This window comes from Hyperolius riggenbachi, chromosome 6, assembly GCF_040937935.1.
Source record: "Hyperolius riggenbachi isolate aHypRig1 chromosome 6, aHypRig1.pri, whole genome shotgun sequence".
Taxonomy (NCBI): domain Eukaryota; kingdom Metazoa; phylum Chordata; class Amphibia; order Anura; family Hyperoliidae; genus Hyperolius; species Hyperolius riggenbachi.
Genome location: NC_090651.1, coordinates 353117313 through 353142981, shown reverse-complemented (window position 1 = coordinate 353142981; position 25669 = coordinate 353117313). Strand labels below are relative to the sequence as shown.

The window sequence follows — 25669 nt, the reverse complement described above, 5'->3', positions numbered from 1 at the left end:
TTTGTGTTCCGCGAGGGAGAAACAGTTTTGCGGATATGGTTGCAGGACTTACCTGTATCCAGCGATCTCCCCGGTTCTTGCTGTAGGTCAGGACGTTGAGTTTGGCTCGAGATTTCTGCACAAACGCTGATAACTGCTTCACAAACTCCTTGTTGGTGTCCACACTGCATAGAGAGGAGGAAACAAGTGAAGAATACAATATGGAGGAGTGTTGCATCGTTACCTTAAACTGCAGTATAGTAAAACAACCACAAGATGTCACTGTGTGTAAAACATGATAGTAACTACTTAACCTCCTTGCTGGTTATCCCGAGCTCAGCTCGGGGTAACCTGCGCAGGAGGATTTCTCAGGCCCCGCTGGGCCGATTTGCATAATTTTTTTTATTGCACGCAGCTAGCACTTTGCTAGCTGCATGCATACTACGATCGCTGCCTCTCGCCGCCGATTCACCGCTACCCGCCGTGCCACCCCCCCCCCCCTCCAGACCCCTTGCGCAGCCTGGCCAATCAGTGCCAGGCAGCGTTGAGGGGTGGATCGGGATTCCCTCTGACGTCGGTGACGTCATTCCGCCCTGTCGCCATGGCAACCGGGGAAGCCCAGCAGGAAATCCCGTTCTGAACGGAGTGGGTGGAGGGACGCCGCTGCTCAGCGGCTATCATGTAGCAAGCCCTGGGCTTGTTACATGATTAAAAAAAATAAAAAATTTTAAAAGTGCTGCGCTGCCCTCTTGCTGCGGGAATTGGACCGGCAAGGGGGTTAGGAGAACTTCAGCCTAAACAAACATAACTGTCTCTGTGATGGCAGAGCCCTGTGAGCGGGTCAGAGGCCGATTTCATTGGCTATTTATGGGATTGTCATTATCTGTGTTCGCACTGCATTCTCCTCATTTCCTGATGCTGGTGTGATATATCTCTGCATGTTTCCTCAGTAAAGAGTTCTAACTTGTTATACTGGGTGCCTATCAGCAAAGTCAAAATGAACTTCCACACACTCATGTAAATCCTCATGCGAATCCATTCACAAAAATCATGCAGCAATCAATCCCTACAGTTAAGTTAAAAGCTGGGATCTTCATTACAAGAATAAAGTCTCTTGCGTAGTCACATACACCGCGTAGAGGTAGCCCATTGTCGTATGTGTCCTAACTCTGGCCCTGTAACATGCATAGCACAAACATGCATGCATTCAGCGCATCAAAACCTAAATCTAAGGAAACCAGTGGGATGCGAAAGTCTGAGCAACCTTGTTAATCGTCATGATTTTCCTGTATAAATCGTTGATTGTTATGATAAAAAATGTCAGTTAAATATATCATATAGGACAGAGGTCCCCAACCTGGGGGCCGCAGCACCTCTCCTAGCTACACTGGGGCAGCTATACTGAGATAACTACTGGCGACACTGGGGCAGCTATACTGGGCTAACTACTGGCGACACTGGGCTAACTGCTGGCGACACTGGGGCAGCTATACTGGGCTAAGTACTGTCTACACTGGGCTAACTACTGGCAACACTGGGGCAGCTATACTGGGCTAACTACTGGCGACACTGGGCTAACTACTGGCGACACTGGGGCAGCTATACTGGGCTAACTACTGGCTACACTGGGCTAACTACTGGCGACACTGGGGCAGCTATACTGGGCTAACTACTGGCTACACTGGGCTAACTACTGGCGACACTGGGGCAGCTATACTGGGGCAACTACTGGCTACACTGGGCTAACTACTGGTGACACTGGGGCAGCTATACTGGGGTAACTACTGGCTACACTGGGCTAACTGTACTGGCGACACTGGGGCAGCTATACTGGGCTAACTATACTTGCTATACTGGGCTAACTATACTTGCTATACTGGGCTAACTGTACTTGCTATACTGGGCTAACTGTACTTGCTATACTGGGCTAACTATACTTTCTATACTGTGGAATCTGGGAAAAAAGGGGGGGGGGCTGCTGCCGCCACTAGCTACGCTCCCCCCCCCCACACACACACACACACCCGGGGGACCCCGGAGAAAATTTAGGTCGGGATAGTGGGCCCCGGGCTCAAAAAGGTTGGGGACCCCTGATAAAGGAGACACACACAGTGATATTTGAGAAGTGAAATTAAATTTATTGGATTCACAAGTCAAGTGTGCATTAATTGTTTAAATAAAATTAGGCAGGTGCATAAATTTGGGCACTGTTGTCATTTTATTGATTCCAAAACATTTAGAATTAATTATTGGAACTCAAAAAAAAACTATCTCTTACAGGAGAGAGATAGCTCTCGAGGTCGGGCAAGCCAGGTCGGCAATACACGGACAGACAAAGTACAAAGACAGAAGGCTAATTCGGTATCCAAGACAGGTAGGGTTGGCAACGGATAATCAGATGTGCGTGGTACCGAATCAGAGAGCGGAGGGATAGTCAGGAAAGCAATAGGTCATAACCGATATCAAACAATGCCTAGTCTTGGGTGTGAGGTCCGTGGTCTCTACACCCTGGAACTAGTCTGAAGTATAACAGAATGATAACACAAGTTCCCTAATCTTGGGTGTGAGGTCCGTGGTCTCTACACCCTGGAACTAGTCTGAAGTATAACAGAATGATAACACAAGTTTCCTAATCTTGGGTGTGAGGTCCGTGGTCTCTACACCCTGGAACTAGTCTGAAGTATAACAGAATGATAACACAAGTTCCCTAATCTTGGGTGTGAGGTCTGTGGTCTCTACAACCTGGAACTAGTCTGAAGTATAACACAATAATAACACAGTAGTAATCTGGCTCAGTGCAAATTCCCAGGTCCTCCTGGTTCAAACACACTGTTGGATCTGACTAAGGTCTGAGTGCTTCCACGTAGTGATCGCAACGGCAGACAACTTGAGACTGACCAGCGGTAACTATATATAGAGCAGCGCTCTCTGGCGCCACCCCTAAGTGATGGATCAATAGTCACTTGCTCTGAGGTCAGCTGACCAGCCTGGTCAGCTGATCCCCCCTTGGCTGTCATAAAAGTTCTGCCTTCTCCACGCATCCCTGAATCTGTGTGAACTAACAGACCCAGCCACACCAAACACATGCTGCTGCGTGCAACCCGCAGCGCTGGACACAGAACCAGCCGCCTTGATATCAGCACACGCGGCGGCTTTTCCGCGTTCTCTCACAAACATATTGAGGAAATGGAAAACCACAGGCTCAGTTCAAGTTAAGGCTCAAAGTGGCAGACCAAGAAAAATCTTGGATAGACAGAAGCGCAGAATGGTGAGAACAGTCAGAGTCAACCCACAGACCAGTACCAAAGACCTACAACATCATCTTGCTACAGATGGAGTCACTGTGCATCGTTCAACCAATCAGCACACTTTACACAAGGAGATGCTGTATGCGAGAGTGATGCAGAGGAAGCCTTTTCCATGCCCACAGCACAAACAGAGCTGCTTGGGGTATGCTAAGGCACATTTGGACAAGCCAGCTTCATTTTGGAATAAGGTGTTGTGGACTGATACAACTAAAATCTACTTGTTTTTGCATAACAAGGGGCGTTATGTATGGAGGGAAAAAAACACAGCATTCCAAGAAAAACACCTGCTACCTGCAGTAAAATATGGTGGTGGTTCCATCATGCTGTGGGGCTGTGTGGTCAGTGCAGGGACTGGGAATCTTGTCAAAGTTGAGGGACGCATGGATTCCACTCACTATCAGCAGATTCTGGAGACCAATGTCCAAGAATCGGTGACAAAGCTGAAGCCGTGCCGGGGCTGGATCTTTCATCAAGACAACGACCCTAAACACTGCTCAAGATCCACTAAGGCATTCATGCAGAGGAACAAGTACAATGTTCTGGAATGGCCATCTCTGTCCCCAGACCTGAATATAATTGAAAATCTGTGGTATGAGTTAGAGAGCTGTCCATGCTCGGAAGCCATCAAACCTGAATGAACTACATATGTTTTCTAAATAGGAATGGTCCAAAATACCTTCAACCAGAATCCAGACTCTCATTAGAACCTACAGGAAGCATTTAGAGGCTGTAATTTCTGCAAAAGAAGGATCTACTAAATATTGATTTAATTTATTTTTTGTGGTGCCCAAATTTATGCACCTGCCTAATTTTGTTTAAACAATTATTACACACTTTCTGTAAATCCAATAAACTTCATTTCACTTCTGAAATATCACTGTGTGTGTCTCCTATATGATATATTTAACTGACATTTTTTTTATCGTATCAACCAACGATTTATACAGGGAAATCATGACGATTAACAGGGTTGCACAAACTTTTGCATCCCACTGTATCCACTTGCTGAATGCAAGAGAGCAGAACGCAAATTCAAGTCCGGTGTGGCGTTTCTGGACATAGCTCTCAACTGTCCCTCTTTTGGAGGGACAGTGCCTCTTTAGAATGCAAATCCCTCTGTCCATTTTTCTTCCTCATTTGTCGCTCTTTCAGGACTGATGTACAGATTTATCTAAATATATGTATTCATTTTTGTACTGAAAATTTGTTTACTTGGCTCCAAACTTTAATCCCATCCTTTAAATGATATATTTCTTAATTTCAAATGTTAATATGAAGAAAAACCAGTGATGATCGAAAGGACCAGTGTGGTTTTAATTGTAAAATTACATCTTATTTTATCTTAGCTTATTGCTTATTCATTTTAGTCGTATGCGTGACTAGGGGTGTGGTGGGGGTGTGGTTAGAGGCATGGCAGGGGTGTGTCTTAAAGTGTCACTCTTTCTCATCTCAAAAAGTTGGGGGGTATGACACTGGACACTGGCGGAAACAAAGACTATTGAGACGGACTGCATCTGTTCTCGCTGGCTGCAGTTTTATCATTTTTGCGGCTCATTTGCGATCCACAAAGCACAAGGACACGGACTCTCTAATGGAAATCGCTCTGGAATGTTTCCATTAGTATGATGTAATGTTAACCGATCGCAAACATCGCTCCTGCTGCATTGCTGCTGCTGGTGTAGCTAAATAACGGACAATTTAATGACCCTTTATGGTGGCCACTAATGATCCAATCTTTTTCATCCAATCTTACCATTTATATGTAATATAAGAGAACTGCCTATATTATCCATTCAATATATTAATTCAATGTACCCTTATACTACATAGATTTGGTAAAATTGGATGAAAAAGATTGGATCATTAGTGGCCACCTTTAGATGAATATTTTAGGTAGCCCCTAGAAGTGGCAAGATTGTACAATCAAGATTGTATCATTAGTGACCACCTTCAGGAGTCTTAAGGTGGCCACACACGATACAATAAAATGATCTGATTTTACGGCAATTCGATAAAAATGATCGTATCTCCCAAAAAAATCGAAAGCTTTTTTTCATTCGACTGAAAAATCCGATCGGATTTCCCGTTTTCTTCGATTTTTATCGATCCGGAATGCCAGATATTTTTCTTCAATCTAACTAAACATTGTATGGTGTGTGTTAGATTGTCAATTTATTAATATACACACCCTAGCAATTTTGTCAGAATTTCCAATCATTTTTATCATAACTGTGGAAAAATTGAACATATGTGTGTGGTACATTGGTCATATTTTTGAAATGTTACAATCAGTCAGAAAAATGTATTGCAATTCTTAAATTGAACAGATATTTAAAAAATTGTATGGTGTGTGGCCCCCTTTAGTTTTAAAGTAAACCTGAGAGCAGGAATGAGAAACATTTTATACTTACCCGGGGCTTCCTCCAGCCCCATGAGCGCTGCTGCGTCCCTCGCTGTCCTCCCACGTGGCTCCGTTCGGCCGCAGTCAGCCCCGGTAACTGTCTCAGCCGCATCGGTCTGACTCTTCTGCGGCAGCCGGCCACTAATTCCTGTTCTCTACCTCGTGTCTCGCTGTGTGCATTGTACAGATCTGATCTGTGCTGATCCCTCGTGTCTCGCTGTGTGCATTGTACAGATCTGATCTGTGCTGATCCCTTGTGTCTCGCTGTGTGCATTGTACAGATCTGATCAGGATGTTTCTAGCCCATAGCATCCAACCTCCCTGAGGCATTCCATGCTGGAACTTGCCTCTCTGTCGCAGTGCCTCACCCTTGTGTAATTACACATTATCGCAGCTTCACCGAGCTCTGCAGGTGTTCTGCCAACCTCTCCTACCCGCTATCTGATAGAGCAGAGGGGTCTGTATACACAGACAGGCATCCATTATAATAAGAACTCTGAAGGAAAACATGCAGAGATCATACACCACCATCAGGTAATGCAGCTTACTTAGAACAGACAGGAACACAGGAAATAACAAACAATACCTTAGAGATCATGATCCCATTTTACAGACAGTGACATCTTGTGGTTGTTTACTATACTGCAGCTTAGGTAGTAATCCTGTTAATACTTCCAACACTATCTTCAATCATTGCAAATCAGATTCTGCAGAAAGCGGTATAGGACCAAGCGGTATAGGACACTCAAACTTAACTCCTCCCCCCCCCCCCCCCACTGCCAATCACTGCCCTGCTCTCTACCCCACCACGGAGTGCCAAAATGACCCCTCTATGCCGATATTTCAATAGGTGCCCATGGCGGTGCCCGCGTTTCCTGCTTCGTACAAAAACACTGTCAGAGGTGCCCAAATGTATATCAAACACTTGTTTAAGATGGAGAGGTAGTGTTAATTCCCCACTAGTCTGTTTTAGGCTGTGGCAGTAATCAATAATTAAATTTTTCAATTTTTGTCTACTGGACAAACCCACAATTTTTAGGGAAAACATAAAAATAGTATAATAATAGTAATAATACTTGCAGACGTAGACTTCCATTGGCTTCTGCGTGTTGGGAGTCATGATCCACGGAGCCACCTTGAACACCACGCGTTCCGTGAAGATGTCGTACTGATGGAGGGAAAAGGCAATGGCTATGATTAGGGTATGAGATGTTAAACGCAAACAAGATGGCCGCCGTCTAGTCCTGATTCCAACAACCGGCTCCTCGAAAGCCACATTCCGGGGTGTATTTCTTACGTAAAATACTCCAAATTCAAAATGAATATAAAACTGATTGTGCAATAGTGTTGAGCTTGATTTTCACATCCTTATATCCTTATAATTTTGCAACAAAATTTGCAACTATGATGCCAAATTTTAATTCAACATTTCTAGAAAATTCCAATTCATTTTGGGCGTATTTGTTATCATGTTTCGTAATTTTACGTTGCGTGTAATTAGGCAAAATGTGACATTTGATTGTTTGAGAAGAATTTTTCTTTTCCTGAAGCCTCTATAAGGTTTACATAGACAAAACCAATTGCTCGCTAGTTCTGACTGGTCCATAATTGTTAGTTACAAGGGCGTAACTATAAATCATAACCTCCCCCCCCCTCCCCAGAAAAACTTTAATGGGGCTCCCCAATGTTATTACATTTTCACTTGCCAAACCCCTTGTGACCCTCACAGCCTGGGGGCCCATCTTGCAAGGATCATAAAACAAGTGTAGTCATCATGATCTTTGCACCCATAACAAGTGTAGCCACAAGAACACCTGATCTGAGGGATGGACCCGTTTATTGGAGGCAGTGGAGTAGTAAACAAAAAACAAACAAGCACAGAACATTTATATCGCGCTTTTCTCCTTGCGGACTCAAAGCGCCAGAGCAGCAGCCACTAGGGCGCGCTCTATAGGCAGTAGCAGTGTTAGGGAGACTTGCCCAAGGTCTCCTATTAAAATAGGTGCTGGCTTAGTGAACAGGCAGAGCCGAGATTCAAACCCAGGTCTCCTGTGTCAGAGGCAGAGCCCTTAACCATTTCACTATCCACCCACTATGCAGTAGTTGGGGCCCCACTTACAGGTCTGGGCCCTCCTGCAGTTGCAGGGACTGCTACCCTCTAGTTACGCTCTTGCTTAGGTACCGATTTTCAGAGGTAGTGAAGTGTGTGGCGTTACCTTCATCACACTAGTAGTGATGGCCATGTGTAAAAGCAAATGATCAGTTTGGTCAGGTGATAGATCTCTGATTTGCTAGTCCTGATCATGTGCAGGATGTCATCACAGCAAATCAGAGCTTTGCAATTATATCAGGTGATCAAACAAATCACATGCTTCTCCATGAGTTCTACTCAAGGTGACCATCACTACTCCCAGGACAGCATCATTCAGAAACAGAACTAGGACCACGCCAAGTCTTTATTTATAGGGTGGTCCCAGCTCCCCTAGACTGATGTTAGGTGGTACATCCACATGAACATGGTGGGAATGTAGAAGACCAACAGCGCCAGAAAACAAAATGACCTTTTGCGACCCTGTGATTCACAGGCTGTGAACCCATCATACATATCTACTCACCAAATCGTGCACCCTCTGGAAGGAGAGTCTGATGTACAACAGTCCTGGGAAGTCCACATCAGGGAACTGCAGACCCTCCACAAAGAACTTCATCTCATCCATGTTCTTGCGTTGTACCTCGTAGGTCAGCCTTCCCAACCCCAGGATGTGTTTGTGGCGGAATCCTGAAACATGGAACATTAAATAGGTGTAAAAAGCTTTCTACAGAAAGAACGTTTTGTCTAACATCTTCTCTTTCTGGTTGACCTCATCAAACTCTTCCCAGACATAGAATGGTGGAAATGATGGACTAGGAGTAGTGATGCTCAAATACCCCTTTTTAAAATTCGAGTTTGGTCGAATTCGAATAGTAAATTATTCGAGGTCAGTCGAATATTCGAGTCGAATAATTTTTACTATTCGATTCGACCTCGGACTTCGAGCTCACTATTCGAGTCGGTATTCGAGCTCACTATTCGAGCTGACTATTCGAATTGGCCTTAAATAGCTTCCAACACTTGTTTTGAGGGTGAATGATGCAAGAAACATCTTTTTTTCCAAGTAACAACAGCAAGTGATTATGTGGGGATGTTCCTTTAAAAAAAAAGGTGGAAAGAGAAGTTGTGTCCTTAATTTTGTTCAGTAGTGTTACTGTATATACTTGTTCTTCTTCTTCTTTATCTTTCTTCTTCTTCTTCTAGATCTTCTTCTTCTATATCTTCTTCTTCTTCTTCTATATTGTCTTCTTCTTCATCATCTTCTTCTTCTTCTTCTTCTTCATCTTCTTCATCTTCTTCATCTTCTTCATCTTCATCTTCTTCTTCATCTTCTTCTTCATCTTCATCTTCTTCATCTTCTTCTTCTTCTTCATCTTCTTCTTCTTCTTCTTCATCTTCTTCATCTTCTTCTTCTTCTTCTTCTTCATCTTCTTCATCTTCTTCTTCTTCTTCATCTTCATCTTCTTCATCTTCATCTTCTTCTTCTTCATCTTCTTCATCTTCATCTTCTTCATCTTCTTCTTCTTCTTCATCTTCTTCATCTTCTTCTTCTTCTTCTTCTTCTTCTTCATCTTCTTCTTCATCTTCTTCTTCATCTTCTTCTTCATCTTCTTCTTCATCTTCATCTTCTCCTTCTCCTTCTTTTTCAATATCGTCTTCTTCTTCTTCACGTATTTCTCTTTTCAATTTTTTTTTTAAAGAAATGCAGCTATTTTTGAGCGTAACAAATAGCTGGTGGGCGCACGCATGTTGGAAGCGCCATTGTATGTGCTCCCTGGCAGTGGAAACACAAAGACAGCAGGAGGTAAATTCAGCAGCAGGAGGAGGAGGATGAGTGTGTGGCAGCAGGCAGTCAATGAGGCAGGCAGCTCGCCGTGACATAATAGCCCTGGTACCTAGCGGTGATACCAGGGCTGTAAATAAACACAACAGGAGGTCCCAGACAGCGGTCGTGCAGCCCACATTGTGTCCAATACACAACTGGGACAACACAGTTTTCAACCCGGGCACCTCAGAAAAATTAAACCTTTTTTTTTTTTTTTTTTTAATGGTTTGTTTGGTTTTGGTTTTGCAACCAATATAGCTATTGTTTGACGTAATAGCTGGTGGCAGAGTGGCAGCAGAAGGTAATTCTGTGTACCCTGGCAGTGGGAAACACAGACAGACAGCAACAGCAGCAGGAGGAATGGAGGAGTAATGTGAGCAGCTATTGTTTGACGTAATAGCTGGTGGCAGAGTGGCAGCAGAAGGTAAATCATCTGTGTACCCTGGCAGTGGGAAACACAGACAGACAGCAGCAGCAGCAGCAGGAGGAGGTATGGAGGAGCAGTGTGAGTGTGGCAGCAGGTAGGCAGCGTGACATAATAGCCCTGGTACCTAGCGGTGATACCAGGGCTGTAAATAAACACAACAGGAGGTCCCAGACAGCGGTCGTGCAGCCCACATTGTGTCCAATACACAACTGGGACAACACAGTTTTCAACCCGGGCACCTCAGAAAAATTAAACCTTTTTTTTTTTTTTAATGGTTTGTTTGGTTTTGGTTTTGCAACCAATATAGCTATTGTTTGACGTAATAGCTGGTGGCAGAGTGGCAGCAGAAGGTAATTCTGTGTACCCTGGCAGTGGGAAACACAGACAGACAGCAACAGCAGCAGGAGGAATGGAGGAGTAGGCGAGCAGCTATTGTTTGACGTAATAGCTGGTGGCAGAGTGGCAGCAGAAGGTAAATCATCTGTGTAGTGTACCCTGGCAGTGGGAAACACAGACAGACAGCAGCAGCAGCAGCAGGAGGAGGTATGGAGGAGCAGTGTGAGTGTGGCAGCAGGTAGGCAGCGTGACATAATAGCCCTGGTACCTAGCGGTGATACCAGGGCTGTAAATAAACACAACAGGAGGTCCCAGACAGCGGTCGTGCAGCCCACATCGTGTCCAATACACAACTGGGACAACACAGTTTTCAACCCGGGCACCTCAGAAAAATTAAACCTTTTTTTTTTTTTATGGTTTTTTGGTTTTTGGTTTTACAACCAATATAGCTATTGTTTGACGTAATAGCTGGTGGCAGAGTGGCAGCAGAAGAAGGTAATTCTGTGTACCCTGGCAGTGGGAAACACAGACAGACAGCAGCAGCAGGAGGAGGAATGGAGGAGTAGGCGAGCAGCTATTGTTTGACGTAATAGCTGGTGGCAGAGTGGCAGCAGAAGGTAAATCATCTGTGTACCCTGGCAGTGGGAAACACAGACAGACAGCAGCAGCAGGAGGAGGAATGGAGGAGTAGGCGAGCAGCTATTGTTTGACGTAATAGCTGGTGGCAGAGTGGCAGCAGAAGGTAAATCATCTGTGTACCCTGGCAGTGGGAAACACAGACAGACAGCAGCAGCAGGAGGAGGAGGAATGGAGGAGTAGGCGAGCAGCTATTGTTTGACGTAATAGCTGGTGGCAGAGTGGCAGCAGAAGGTAAATCATCTGTGTACCCTGGCAGTGGGAAACACAGACAGACAGCAGCAGCAGGAGGAGGAATGGAGGAGTAGGCGAGCAGCTATTGTTTGACGTAATAGCTGGTGGCAATCGATTCAAGGTCGGTCGGCACACCAATCAAGTTCCCAAGCACATTTATTGAATGTTATGCACAACATGACAATTGTTTCGGGGCCGCGGAGGGTCCCCTTCATCAGATAAGTGCAGACTCATATGTCTGCACTTATCTGATGAAGGGGACCCTCCGCGGCCCCGAAACAATTGTCATGTTGTGCATTCAATAAATGTGCTTGGGAACTTGATTGGTGTGCCGACCGACCTTGAATCGATTGTACTGAACTGATGTTGCTTCTACATCAAGGTTGTGCACCCAACTACTCACGGCAAGGTGTGCCTTTCTTAAATCTGTTACCGTAATAGCTGGTGGCAGAGTGGCAGCAGAAGGTAAATCATCTGTGTACCCTGGCAGTGGGAAACACAGACAGACAGCAGCAGCAGGAGGAGGAGGAATGGAGGAGTAGGCGAGCAGCTATTGTTTGACGTAATAGCTGGTGGCAGAGTGGCAGCAGAAGGTAAATCATCTGTGTACCCTGGCAGTGGGAAACACAGACAGACAGCAGCAGCAGCAGCAGGAGGAGGTATGGAGGAGCAGTGTGAGTGTGGCAGCAGGTAGGCAGCGTGACATAATAGCCCTGGTACCTAGCGGTGATACCAGGGCTGTAAATAAACACAACAGGAGGTCCCAGACAGCGGTCGTGCAGCCCACATTGTGTCCAATACACAACTGGAACAACACAGTTTTCAACCCGGGCACCTCAGAAAAATTAAACCTTTTTTTTTTTTTAATGGTTTGTTTGGTTTTGGTTTTGCAACCAATATAGCTATTGTTTGACGTAATAGCTGGTGGCAGAGTGGCAGCAGAAGAAGGTAATTCTGTGTACCCTGGCAGTGGGAAACACAGACAGACAGCAGAAGGGCAGTACACAGCAGCCCACTGTAGGTGTAAAATGTGTGGCTGCAGGCGACGTAATAGTCAAAGTGAACCAGGCTGGCTTAGTGAGCAGGAGCCAGGAGGTGGTAAAGGGTGGTAAGGCACATTAACGGCAGCCAGTTCATGTCCCCCTCTCGCCGACAACAGGGGCCAGGAACTCGCCTTCCACCCACGCCTGGTTCATCTTGAGAAACGTCAGTCTGTCCACAGACTTGTGAGACAGACGTGAGCGTTTCTCGGTGACCACGCCACCAGCTGCACTGAAGCAGCGCTCGGACAGCACGCTGGAAGGGGGGCAGGACAGCACTTCCAGGGCGTACTGCGCCAGCTCGCTCCAGATCTCCATGCGCTTGACCCAATACTCCATGGGATCAACAGGGGCATCGCTGTCAAGCCCGCTGTACGACCCCATGTAGTCAGCCACCATGCGGGTCAGGCGCTGGCTGTGACCGGAGGAGGATGCTGCTGCATGCATCTCCTCTCTAGTCACTGCTGCCGGAGCCTCTACAGTCCTGTAGAGCTCGTGGCTGAGAGACAGCAGGTCTGTGGGCCGCTTGCTGCTGCTGGATGCAGGCACCTGCTGCTGCCTCTGTGCTGGCTGCTGGACAGTGGGGGTGGAAGGCTGGGGGAAGGCTTCCTCCAAGCGCTCAACAAGGGCCTGCTGCAAGCTCCTTATTTGTTGCGCTGGGTCTCCTCCTGCAGGCGGCAGGAACTGGCTCAACTTCCCCTTGAGGCGTGGGTCCAACATCATGCTGATCCAGATGTCCTCCCTCTGCTTCATCTGGATCACCCTGGGGTCCCTGCGCAGGCACGTCAGCATGTGCGCTGCCATTGGGAAGAGGCGGGCCACGTCTGCTGGCACATCGACGTCAGTGCTGTCCTCATCCTCCTCCTCTGCCGCCTCATCCTCTCTCCACCCCCGCACCAACTCAGCTGCGCTGTGCTGATCCCCCTCATCAGCAGCCAGGTCAGGGACCTCCACCAAGTCCTCCTCCTCCTCCCCCTCAGAGGTGGACTGCGCATCTGGTTGCCGCTCCTGCTGGTCCAAGGCTGCCGCTCCCTGTTCCAGCAAAGCATCGAGGGCCCTGTTCAGCAGAGAAACCAGGGGCACCCACTCGCAGACCATAGCATGGTCCCTGCTCACCATGTTTGTGGCCTGCAGGAAGGGAGCCAGCACTAAGCACACCTGCTGCATGTGCCTCCAGTCATCATCGGGGACGATGGACGGGATGTTGCTGGTCTTGTCCCTTCTCTGAGCTGCGGAAACAGTGGCCAGGGCAAGGTACTGTTTGACAGCGTGCCTCTGTTCAACCAGACGCTCCAACATCGCCAGGGTGGAGTTCCAGCGAGTCGGAACGTCAAGGATCAGCCGATGGCGTGGCAGATCCAGCTCCTTTTGCACGTCTTCCAGGCTCGCACAGGCTGCAGCCGAGCGCCGGAAGTGACGCACAACATTCCTTGCCGTTTCCAGCAGTTCGCCCATCCCCTGGTAGGTGCGCAGGAACTTCTGCACCACCAGGTTCAGCACGTGGGCAAGACAGGGGATGTGGGTCAGGTTTCCCCTGTCTATTGCGGCAACCAGATTGGCCCCATTGTCGGCCACCACCTCTCCGACTCTGAGGCCTCTGGGGGTCAGCCAAATCCTCTCCTGCTCCTGGAGTTTGGCCAACACATGGGTTGCCGTCAGCTTGGTCTTCCCAAGGCTGACCAAGTGCAGCAGCGCTTGGCAGTGGCGGGCCTTCACGCTGCTGCTGAGGCGGGGGGTTTGGCCAGGTGTGCCGGAGGATGGCAGAGGATCGGAGGAACCTGCTGCAGTTCCCCTGACCCTGCGGGGTGGCACCACCCACTGTGTTGCTGCTGCTGCTGTGCCCGCTGCTGCTCTCCCATCCTCACCCCCTTCCACCAAGCTGACCCAGTGGACAGTGAAGGACAGGTAGTGGCCTGTCCCGAAGCGGCTGCTCCAGGAGTCCATGGTGACGTGGACCCTTTCACCAACCGCGTGCTCCAGCCCTCGCTCCACATTGGCCATCACAAAGCGGTGCAGTGCAGGAATGGCCTTGCGGGCAAAGAAGTGTCTGCTGGGGAGCTGCCAGTCTGGGGCTGCGCAAGCAAGCAGCGCACGAATGTCGCTCCCCTCCTGCACGAGCGTGTACGGCAGGAGTTGGGAGCACATGGCCCGTGCCAGCAAGCCGTTCAGCTGACGCACGCGACGGCTGCTGGGAGGCAGAGCCCTAACCACCCCCTGGAAGGACTCGCTCAAAAGGCTCTGGCGTGGCCTTTTGCTGACACGGGAATCAGCAGACACAGCAGAGGAGGCCACTGAGGACTGGCTGCCAGAACAGGCCTCAGTGTCGGCGGCAGGAGTTGCAGAGGGGGGAGGAGCAGTGCGTTTCCGCACTCCTGCTGGTGCTGCTGGAGGAGCAGGAGGGCGGGTGGCTGCTGTTGCTGCTGCTGCTGCTGAAGGCTGTGCAGTGATGGGTGTGGTGCCACTGCCAGCACCAGATGCCTTCAGCCTCTGGAACTCCTCATGCTGGTGGAAATGTTTAGCCGCAAGGTGGTTGATGAGCGAGCTGGTGCTGAACTTTAAGGGGTCTGCACCTCTGCTCAACTTCCGCTGACAGTGGTTGCAAGTGGCGTACTTGCTGTACACAGTGGGCATGGTGAAAAACCGCCAGATTGGTGACAGAAACTTCCCCCTACGGCATGGAAGCGCTGCTGCCTGTCTCCCTGTGGTGGTTGGGGGGGGGGCTTGGGTGCGGCTGGTGGTGGTACTGGCTGATGCTGCTGCTGCTGCTGCTGAGCCTGAGACACCAGCAGGCTGTGGGACGCTGCCAATGCTTGCAATGATGCGCCTCCTTGCAAGGCCCACAAGCGCATCCTCCTCCTCCTCCTCAGAGCTGCTGAGGACGACATCCCCTGGAGGTGGTGGCACCCAGTCTCTGTCTGTCACCGGGTCATCATCATCCTCCCCCTCCTGAAACATGTCCTGCTGGGATGAGGACCCCCCAAACTCCTCTCCTGATGCATGGATGGGCTGCTTGACTGTCGCCACAGTCTTGCTGTCCAATCCCTCATCCCCCAAAGTGCCCATCAGCATCTCCTCCTCAAGATCGCCAACAACAGCAGACAATTTACTCATGATGCCTGGGGTCAAAAGACTGCTGAATGACAGGTCGGCGAGTGACGGTGAACTGGCCTCCTCCCCAGACCCTGCTGGGCGGCTGCTGCGAACAGGGGTGGTGGTGGTGGTGGTGGTGGTGGTGCGGGTGGAGGCCTCGGATGCAGAGCTGATGGCGGGCTGCTCATCCTCCGTCATGAGTTGCACCACAGTGTCTGCATCCTTTTCCTCAATGGGACGTTTCCGACCCGGCTGGAGGAAAATGGGAGCAGGTGCTACACGCTGCTGCTGCTGTGTCTCTGCAGCGTGAGTTGCAGATGCTCCTGCTGGGCGGCGCCCAAGGCGTCCACGGCCAGTGGCTATGGGAGGAATGTTAGCCACTGACGCTGCTGCTGCTGCTGCGGAACTGTGCATGGTGGCGCGCCCGCGGCCGCGGCTTGCCACAATGCTGCTCCCTCTCCTCCTGATTCCCTTGCTGCCCTTCCCCTTGCCCAAACCGCGCTGGCTGCCACTTCCAGACATCTTCAATGTTTTGGGCGTATAGACAAAAGTTTTTTAAAAGGGCGGGTGAAAAGTGGGGTACTTTAATGGAGTGGGTTGGTTGGTGAGGTGACTGAGTGAGTGTCCCCTAGTACAGTAAGTAAGTAGTAACAGTCAGGAAGTACAACTAGCAGTTACAATAATCAGTAGTAATCACAAGTAAATTTAGTGTGTGTACACTCAGACAGTGAGTGCACGCACGCAGGAGCTAGTAGCCTATGAACACAGTGACTGAGTGTCCTAGACTCCTAGTACAGTAAGAGTAAGTAGTAACAGTAAGTAGAACTAACTAATTACAATAATCAATCAGCGATCAGAAGGAAATGGAGTGTGGGTGGTGTGTGTACACTCAGACAGTGAGTGCACGCACGCAGGAGCTAGTAGCCTATGAACACAGTGACTGAGTGTCCTAGACTCCTAGTACAGTAAGAGTAAGTAGTAACAGTAAGTAGAACTAACTAATTACAATAATCAATCAGCGATCAGAAGGAAATGGAGTGTGGGTGGTGTGTGTACACTCAGACAGTGAGTGCACGCACGCAGGAGCTAGTAGCCTATGAACACAGTGACTGAGTGTCCTAGACTCCTAGTACAGTAAGAGTAAGTAGTAACAGTAAGTAGAACTAACTAATTACAATAATCAATCAGCGATCAGAAGGAAATGGAGTGTGGGTGGTGTGTGTACACTCAGACAGTGAGTGCACGCACGCAGGAGCTAGTAGCCTATGAACACAGTGACTGAGTGTCCTAGACTCCTAGTACAGTAAGAGTAAGTAGTAACAGTAAGTAGAACTAGCTAATTACAATAATCAATCAGCGATCAGAAGGAAATGGAGTGTGGGTGGTGTGTGTACACTCAGACAGTGAGTGCACGCACGCAGGAGCTAGTAGCCTATGAACACAGTGACTGAGTGTCCTAGACTCCTAGTACAGTAAGAGTAAGTAGTAACAGTAAGTAGAACTAACTAATTACAATAATCAATCAGCGATCAGAAGGAAATGGAGTGTGGGTGTGTGTACACTCAGACAGTGAGTGCACGCACGCAGGAGCTAGTAGCCTATGAACACAGTGACTGAGTGTCCTAGACTCCTAGTACAGTAAGAGTAAGTAGTAACAGTAAGTAGAACTAACTAATTACAATAATCAATCAGCGATCAGAAGGAAATGGAGTGTGGGTGGTGTGTGTACACTCAGACAGTGAGTGCACGCACGCAGGAGCTAGTAGCCTATGAACACAGTGACTGAGTGTCCTAGACTCCTAGTACAGTAAGAGTAAGTAGTAACAGTAAGTAGAACTAACTAATTACAATAATCAATCAGCGATCAGAAGGAAATGGAGTGTGGGTGGTGTGTGTACACTCAGACAGTGAGTGCACGCACGCAGGAGCTAGTAGCCTATGAACACAGTGACTGAGTGTCCTAGACTCCTAGTACAGTAAGAGTAAGTAGTAACAGTAAGTAGAACTAACTAATTACAATAATCAATCAGCGATCAGAAGGAAATGGAGTGTGGGTGTGTGTACACTCAGACAGTGAGTGCACGCACGCAGGAGCTAGTAGCCTATGAACACAGTGACTGAGTGTCCTAGACTCCTAGTACAGTAAGAGTAAGTAGTAACAGTAAGTAGAACTAACTAATTACAATAATCAATCAGCGATCAGAAGGAAATGGAGTGTGGGTGGTGTGTGTACACTCAGACAGTGAGTGCACGCACGCAGGAGCTAGTAGCCTATGAACACAGTGACTGAGTGTCCTAGACTCCTAGTACAGTAAGAGTAAGTAGTAACAGTAAGTAGAACTAACTAATTACAATAATCAATCAGCGATCAGAAGGAAATGGAGTGTGGGTGGTGTGTGTACACTCAGACAGTGAGTGCACGCACGCAGGAGCTAGTAGCCTATGGACAGTGACTGAGTGTCCTAGACTCCTAGTACAGTAAGAGTAAGTAGTAACAGTAAGTACAACTAACTAATTACGATAATCAATCAGCGATCAGAAGGAAATGGAGTGTGGGTGTGTGTACACTCAGACAGTGAGTGCACGCACGCAGGAGCTAGTAGCCTATGGACAGTGACTGAGTGTCCTAGACTCCTAGTAAAGTAAGAGTAAGTAGTAACAGTAAGTACAACTAACTAATTACGATAATCAATCAGCGATCAGAAGGAAATAGAGTGTGTGTTGTGTGTGTACACTCAGACAGTGAGTGCAGTGCGCACACGCAGGAGCTAGTAGCCTATATGAACAGTGACAGTGAGTGTCCCTACGGGTACAGTAAGAGTAAGTAGTAAGTAAGTACAACTAACTAACAATAATCTATCAGTAATCAGAAGGAAATAGAGTGTGTGTACACACAGACAGTGAGTGAGTGCACACACGCAGGAGCTAGCTAGTAGCCTATAAACAGTGACAGTCAGTGAGTGTCCTACTCCTAGTACAGTATAACTACAATACTATTAGTAAAGGACAGCAGAAATACTGGTATAGATGAGAGAAATAAACAGAGGACAGCTGCCCACAGAGGCAAGGCCCCCCTGAGGCCTAAACCTGTAAGCTTGCAGCAGCTGCCTGTCTCTAATGTAACACACAAGCTACTAACTAAAATACAATGTCTAAATAACTAACAACAATATAGGTGTGTATAGGAGGTGTATGTGAGCAAAAACGCTAGGTAAATGACCACAATAGAGCTCTTGCTAAGCCAAAGCACAAAGGAGCAACTCTCTCTCTGTACAAGTCTCAGGCAAGCACGGAGAAACGGAACATGGCGGCCGCTATTTATAGGGTAGGGGCTGGCCAGGGTCCCCCTCTGTGATTGGCTGCCGTCAGAGGGCCTGGGAGCCCTCTGATTGGCTCTAAGGACATCAATCTGGGCTATGACGCTATTCGAGCTCGGTACCGAGCTCGAATAGCGCCGGGTTGCTCGAATAGCTCGAATAGTGAATGGGCTATTCGAGTGTACTCGGATAGCCCATTCGAATAGCTCCAGCTATTCGGAGCTCGAATACCGAGCTCGAATAGCTGAAAAAGAGCTCGAATATTCGAGCTACTCGAATATTCGAGCTCTGCTGAGCACCACTAACTAGGAGTCACAGTTGCAAATGAGTGGACTTTATTCCCAGAACAACATGCAGAGTATCTCTGGAGTTCTGGTTTGCCATGAGCTTGCTGGGTAGTCTGTAACTCTGATATCTGGTGAAATACATTCAATAAACCCCCATCTACGGTCTTAGGTCTTCAAAGGAAGCAATACTAAAAGTTCAGTAGTAGTGAAGATGGAGCTTTTGAGCATTCATGGCTTATCAGTGCCATGATGGCCTAACCCTGCTTTACAGGCCTCCCCGTATCCTTCTGTAGCTCTGACCTTGCAAGTTGAAAGCATTTCAAGAACGAGATTTTGATAGCCCAAGCCCCCAGTGTATCTTCTGAAACAATATTTTTGCTCCAGTGCCCTCACTTGGACTCATTCTCACACTTGGACTCATTCTCTCACTGGGCTGCGCTGCAGCATAGCTACACGTCAATGCCCGTGGGCCATGACAACCACTAAGCCTAAAAGCCTCCCTTTGTTCCAGTCACAGCCTCGCTTACTCATCTGAACCCAAAACCCCATAAAAAATATACCATAAAAAAGCAGTGTATTGAAACCCCCTTTGCCAGTTGCCACAGAAGCTAGTGTATCAAAAGCCCCTCCGCACCAGAAGTTAGGGTACCAAACACCTCCGTGCCCAAGAAGCCAGCATACAACGCCCCAGAACTCTGCGTACCACACCCCACATTGGTAAGTACACCTAGGTATAATTCGGATGAAATCACCATCAGCAGAACATACTTCCTTGGCGATAGACCCTCAGCTTCTCGGAGTCCGATGGCGAAACGTCCAGAATCAGTTTGTAGTCATCGAAGATCTCATCGGGGCCCTCGGCGGTCAGGATCATTGGAGACATGTCCTTCACATCTGTACCAGAGAGGAAGCAGGAAGTCAGGCAATGGAGGAGACTATATATCAATACATGTACAGCCATAATAGAGGATGTGTCGGGTACCAGCGGCATTGGGCACTCCTGTGTCCTGGTTGTCTGGCAGGCCCGACCCTTCTCGATCACGGTCGCAGTTCACCAGCAGGATGGCCCCTTTTCCTGTGGGACCCCAAGTCCAGGAATCCTGGAGGTGGAGTAGAAAAAGAGGAGGATTTATAGGCAAGTAAAGTCCAACATTTACAGACTTTTTTTGTCGTCCCAGCATTATTTGTGTGGGGAAAATTCTTCAAAACAGAACATAAGCTACCTGATCTCAATAATTTTTATTATAGGGTCATTCCAACTGGAACTAATACTTCAGTGTTGTGGTTGACACTGTGGTGTTCATGCTTCTGGCCTGTAGAGGGCACTGTGATCAGGGGCGTAACAATAGACCCTGCAAGGGATGCCTCCGCAGGGGGCCCAGAAGCCACAGGGGGCCCGTGCAGGGGCAAACCCAGGATTTTCAAGGGGAGGATTCCTGAAAGGTCTCCCTCAGCCACGCACAATTCAGTATAATAATATGGTAGTACATCATACTGGGTACTCAATGCAATTTCCCACCCGACTGACAGGATCTGACAATTATTTCCTAAATGACCAATCTGCTCTCAATCGACAACGGGATAGATCAGGAGCAGTTTGGATACAGATAATAATGAGGACAGCCGACATAGGTAATGAATGAATGAAGGGGAAAGTGAAGCATTCACACAGCAGGGCACAGGGCTGTGCTCATACCTGACTCTTAAGTTCCCCAGAGCTGCTCCATGCTCTGTACACACGGTGCGGCTTCATCCAAAGTCAGCTGTATCATGGAAAGAAAGCGGGCAGTGCTGTGAGCTGCAGGATGCCTGCAGATATTTTGGTGTCTCAACTTGTGCCTGTCCCCAAACACTGCACCAGCCCTGGTCTGAGGGAGGATTCTGGGCAGCTGTAATCCCCCCTGCATTTGCCAATGCCGTGGGGGGAAAAGTTTGAGAGACTGACAGCTAAGGGCATGGAGAGAAAAAATGTATTCTGCTCTCGCACCATTGTTATATTGACTGCATGTGTCCACAACACAGATAACGACTCATGCACACTTTGAAATTTGTACACTGTCCTTGCTCCCTAGGGTTCATAAAAAACATCTGTCTCTCACTGCTGCAAAGTTCTGACTTTATGACTTCATGTACAACCTTACAAACAAAGGAGTCACATTTTGAAAAAAAGTTGTAGACTTTCCCTTTTCAGCAATCACTCCGAAAGGATTCCTAGATTCTTATCACACACAGGCTAATGACCTTATGGCGTCTAATTACTTTTACAACACAGTGGAGTGGAGATTTATGTCTTACTGTTGCTGCTTCATTGAGAGCTTTTTGTCTCATACTGAGTCCAAGTTCTTGTAATAACAGTATCAATCAGTAACATTCTGAATGTTTTGCCAAAGTTACAGTGAATACTATATCTTATGTTCAGCATGTCATAGTTGTTCCTCCATATAGCATGTGCTCTCATTAGGTAAAATAATACGGCTGTGTGTGTATGTATGTACTGGGAGCAGAGCTGCAACGAGGGACTTGTCGGCTGCAAGGGGCTGGAGAAAGCCCCGGGTAAACAAATCTGGGGGTAGCATAGATTGCCTGATGTTTCCTTTAAGTCTAAGTGTTTTTATCTGCATGGGGAAAACACATTGGTCCTCACTTTTCCTGTGCCCAAAGCGCGGGGGGTGGAGGGGCCCCATCCAAAGTTTCAAGGGGGGCCCCATCCAAAGTTTTGCAGGGGGGGCCAGTGATGTCTAGTTACGCCCCTGGCTGTGATATTACTGATACTACTGTGATACTGCATAAGTTTATGCTGTTTCTAGACTTGTTGATGCCCTGTTCCTGCCTGTGTGTGTGTGCTGGTTGCTTACAAATTATCCCCAAAATCATTTTCGACGCCGGCAAGTGCAGCGGCAAGAGGTAAGGGCCAGGCAATATTGGGGGACGCACAAGTCATTCCAGGAGGTAAGAATGCGCTGAGGATAAGCTCACCTTGTCCTGCATTCCTCGGGTCACGGTGCCAATTCGATTCACGTCCACATCCAGAGATAGAGCTGGAGAGGAGAAACATCTGATCAGATGGATGGAGAAATTACACAATTTCTGATTTACAACCTAAACACAATTCTATGCTATAGACACAGGCCTGTCTCTATAGCCACAGTGCTATGGCAATCTGATTTGTTTCATAATGTTTTTCACTGTATAGCATTCCCTGCACTATTGCACTCTATATGAACCCTGACAAAGTCCTGATTTTTTAGGGGCGAAACATGTTGGAAATTCTGGGGTGGTGATGTATGTGTCATTTATGTTATTAGCTTTAGGGTAGAGGGAATAGCACCCGTCAAGCATTAGAAGGGGGAAATCCCCAACGGAATGGTCGTTTTTACATATTTCCTTTCCTCTAGAATAGATAGTGGAATCACTGATATACAGTGGGTTGCAAAAGTATTCAGCCCCCTTGAAGTTTTCCACATTTTGTCACATTACTGCCACAAACATGCATCAATTTTATTGGAATTTCACGTGAAAGACCAATACAAAGTGGTGTACATGTGAGAAGTGGATCGAAAATCATACGTCATTCCAAACATTTTTTACAAATAAATAACTGCAAAGTGGGGTGTGCGTAATTATTCGGCCCCCTGAGTCAATACTTTGTAGAACCACCTTTTGCTGCAATTACAGCTGCCAGTCTTTTAGGGTAGGTCTCTACCAGCTTTGCACATCTAGAGACTGAAATGCTTGCCCATTCTTCTTTGCAAAACAGCTCCAGCTCAGTCAGATTAGATGGAGAGCATTTGTGAACAGCAGTTTTCAGATCTTGCCAGAGATTCTCGATTGGATTTAGATCTGGACTTTGACTGGGCCATTCTAACACATAGATATGTTTTGTTTTAAACCATTCCATTGTTGCCCTGGCTTTATGTTTAGGGTCATTGTCCTGCTGGAAGGTGAACCTCCACCCCAGTCTCAAGTCTTTTGCAGTCTCCAAGAGGTTTTCTTCCAAGTTTGCCCTGTGATTGGCTCCATCCATCTTCCCATCAACTCTGACCATCTTCCCTGTCCCTGCTGAAGAGAAGCACCCCCCGAGCATGATGCTGCCACCACCATATTTGACAGTGGGGAATCCCCACTGTTAAATTATCAGGCAATGTCTATAGGCAACTGACTGCACTCAGACCAAAGGGGGCTGAATAATTATGCACACACCACTTTGCAGTTATTTATTTGTAAAAAATGTTTGGAATCATGTATGATTTTAATTCCACTTCTCACGTGTACACCACTTTGTGTTGGTCTTTCATGTGGAATTCCAATAAAATTGATTCATGTTTGTGGCAGTAATATGACAAAATGTGGAAAACTTCTAGGGGGCCGAATACTTTTGCAACCCACTGTATAAGACTTAGGTGCTTACCAATTTTAATGTTTTATTTGTAAAGTTTAAAGTGAACTAGAGATGAAGCACCCTCATGTATTTTACCATATATATCAGTGGGAACATTAGAGAAAACATCTACCCTGCTCTCGGTTTCATTCTTTACTCCTCAGCCTCAGCATTCAGTCTGGCTTTGCTCAGGAATAATTATAGCCGAGTCTGTCTTCTGTGATGTCTTTTCAAGACCAAGCTTGTCCCCTTGTGGCTCTGCTCAGGGATCATTATACAGGATCTTCTCAAAAAATTAGCATATTGTGAAAAAGTTCATTATTTTCTGTAATGTACTGATAAACATTAGACTTTCATATATTTTAGATTCAAATACACACAACTGAAGTAGTTCAAGCCTTTTATTGTTTTAATATTGATGATTTTGGCATACAGCTCATGAAAACCCAAATTTCCTATCTCAAAAAATTAGCATATTTCATCCGACCAATAAAAGAAAAGTGTTTTTAAAACAAAAAAAGTCAACCTTCAAAAAATTATGTTCAGTTATGCACTCAATACTTGGTCGGGAATCCTTTTGCAGAAATGACTGCTTCAGTGCTGCGTGGCATGGAGGCAATCAGCCGGTGGCACTGCTCAGGTGTTATGGAGGCCCAGGATGCTTCGATAGCGGCCTTAAAGGGAAGGTTCAAGCAAAATAAAAAAATGAGTTTCACTTACCGGGGGCTTCTACCAGCCCCATGCAGCCATCCTGTGCCCTCGTAGTCACTCACTGCTGCTCCAGTCCAACGCTGGCAGCTTCCTGACCTCGGAGGTCGGCGGGACGCATTGCGTACATTTTTACGCATTCCCGATAGTGCAGGAACATTAACGCATACATTTTTACGCGTTACTGGTTCAATGCGTAAATGTTTACGCATTGAACCAGTAATGCGTAAAAATGTATGTGTTAATGTTCCTGCACTAGCAGGAATGCGTAAAAATGTACGCAATGCGTCCCGCCGACCTCCGAGGTCGGCAAGCTGCCAGCGGGGGACTGGAGCAACAGTGAGTGACTACGAGGGCACAGGATGGCTGCATGGGGCTGGTAGAAACCCCAGGTAAGTGAAACTCATTTTTTTTTTTTGCTTGGACATTCCCTTTAAGCTCATCCAGAGTTTTGCGTCTTGCATCTCTCAACTTTCTCTTTACAATATCCCACAGATTCTCTATGGGGTTCAGGTCAGGAGAGTTGGCAGGCCAATTGAGCACAGTAATACCATGGCCAGTAAACCATTTACCAGTGGTTTTGGCACTGTGAGCAGGTGCCAGGTCATGCTGAAAAATGAAATTTTCATCTCCACAAAGCTTTTCAGCAGATGGAAGCATGAACCCACTTTTGAACCAGAAACAGAGGCAGAAGCGCCTGACCTGGGCTACAGAGAAGCAGCACTGGACTGTTGCTCAGTGGTCCAAAGTACTTTTTTCGGATGAAAGCAACTTTTACATGTCATTCGGAAATCAAGGTGCCAGAGTCTGGAGGAAGACTGGGGAGAGGAAAATGCCAAAATGCCTGAAGTCCAGTGTCAAGTACCCACAGTCAGTGATGGTCTGGGGTGCCATGTCAGCTGCTGGTGTTGGTCCACTGTGTTTTATCAAGGGCAGGGTCAATGCAGCTAGCTATCAGGAGATTTTGGAGCACTTCATGCTTCCATCTGCTGAAAAGCTTTATGGAGATGAAGATTTCATTTTCCAGCACGACCTGGCACCTGCTCACAGTGCAGAAACCACTGGTAAATGGTTTACTGACCATGGTATTACTGTGCTCAATTGGCCTGCCAACTCTCCTGACCTGAACCCCATAGAGAATCTGTGTGATATTGTAAAGAGAAAGATGAGAGACGCAAGACCCAACACTCTGGATGAGCTTAAGGCCGCTATCGAAGCATCCTGGGCCTCCATAACACCTGAGCAGTGCCACAGGCTGATTGCCTCCATGCCACGCCGCATTGAAGCAGTCAATTCTGCAAAAGGATTCCTGACCAAGTATTGAGTGCATAACTGAACATAATTATTTGAAGGTTGACTTTTTTTGTTTTAAAAACACTTTTCTTTTATTGGTCGGATGAAATATGCTAATTTTTTGAGATAGGAAATTTGGGTTTTCATGAGCTGTATGCCAAATCATCAATATTAAAACAATAAAAGGCTTGAACTACTTCAGTTGTGTGTATTTGAATCTAAAATATATGAAAGTCTAATGTTTATCAGTGCATTACAGAAAATAATGAACTTTATCACAATATGCAAATTTTTTGAGAAGATCCTGTAGATGAGTCA

At 47.1% G+C, this 25669-nt stretch overlaps 1 protein-coding gene across 1 annotated transcript in view; it reads right to left on the bottom strand.

Moving 5' to 3' along the window:
- The window catches only part of LOC137521862 (protein-arginine deiminase type-1-like), a 77329-nt gene that overhangs the window by 13389 nt on the left and 38271 nt on the right, over positions 1-25669 (bottom strand). The window contains exons 4-9 of the mRNA XM_068241688.1: positions 21949-22010; positions 19955-20072; positions 19741-19866; positions 8304-8467; positions 6765-6856; positions 53-164 (exon numbers count right to left, since the gene is read on the bottom strand). Coding sequence (XP_068097789.1) covers positions 53-164; positions 6765-6856; positions 8304-8467; positions 19741-19866; positions 19955-20072; positions 21949-22010 — 674 coding nt within the window. The remainder of the gene's footprint in view (positions 1-52; positions 165-6764; positions 6857-8303; positions 8468-19740; positions 19867-19954; positions 20073-21948; positions 22011-25669) is intronic.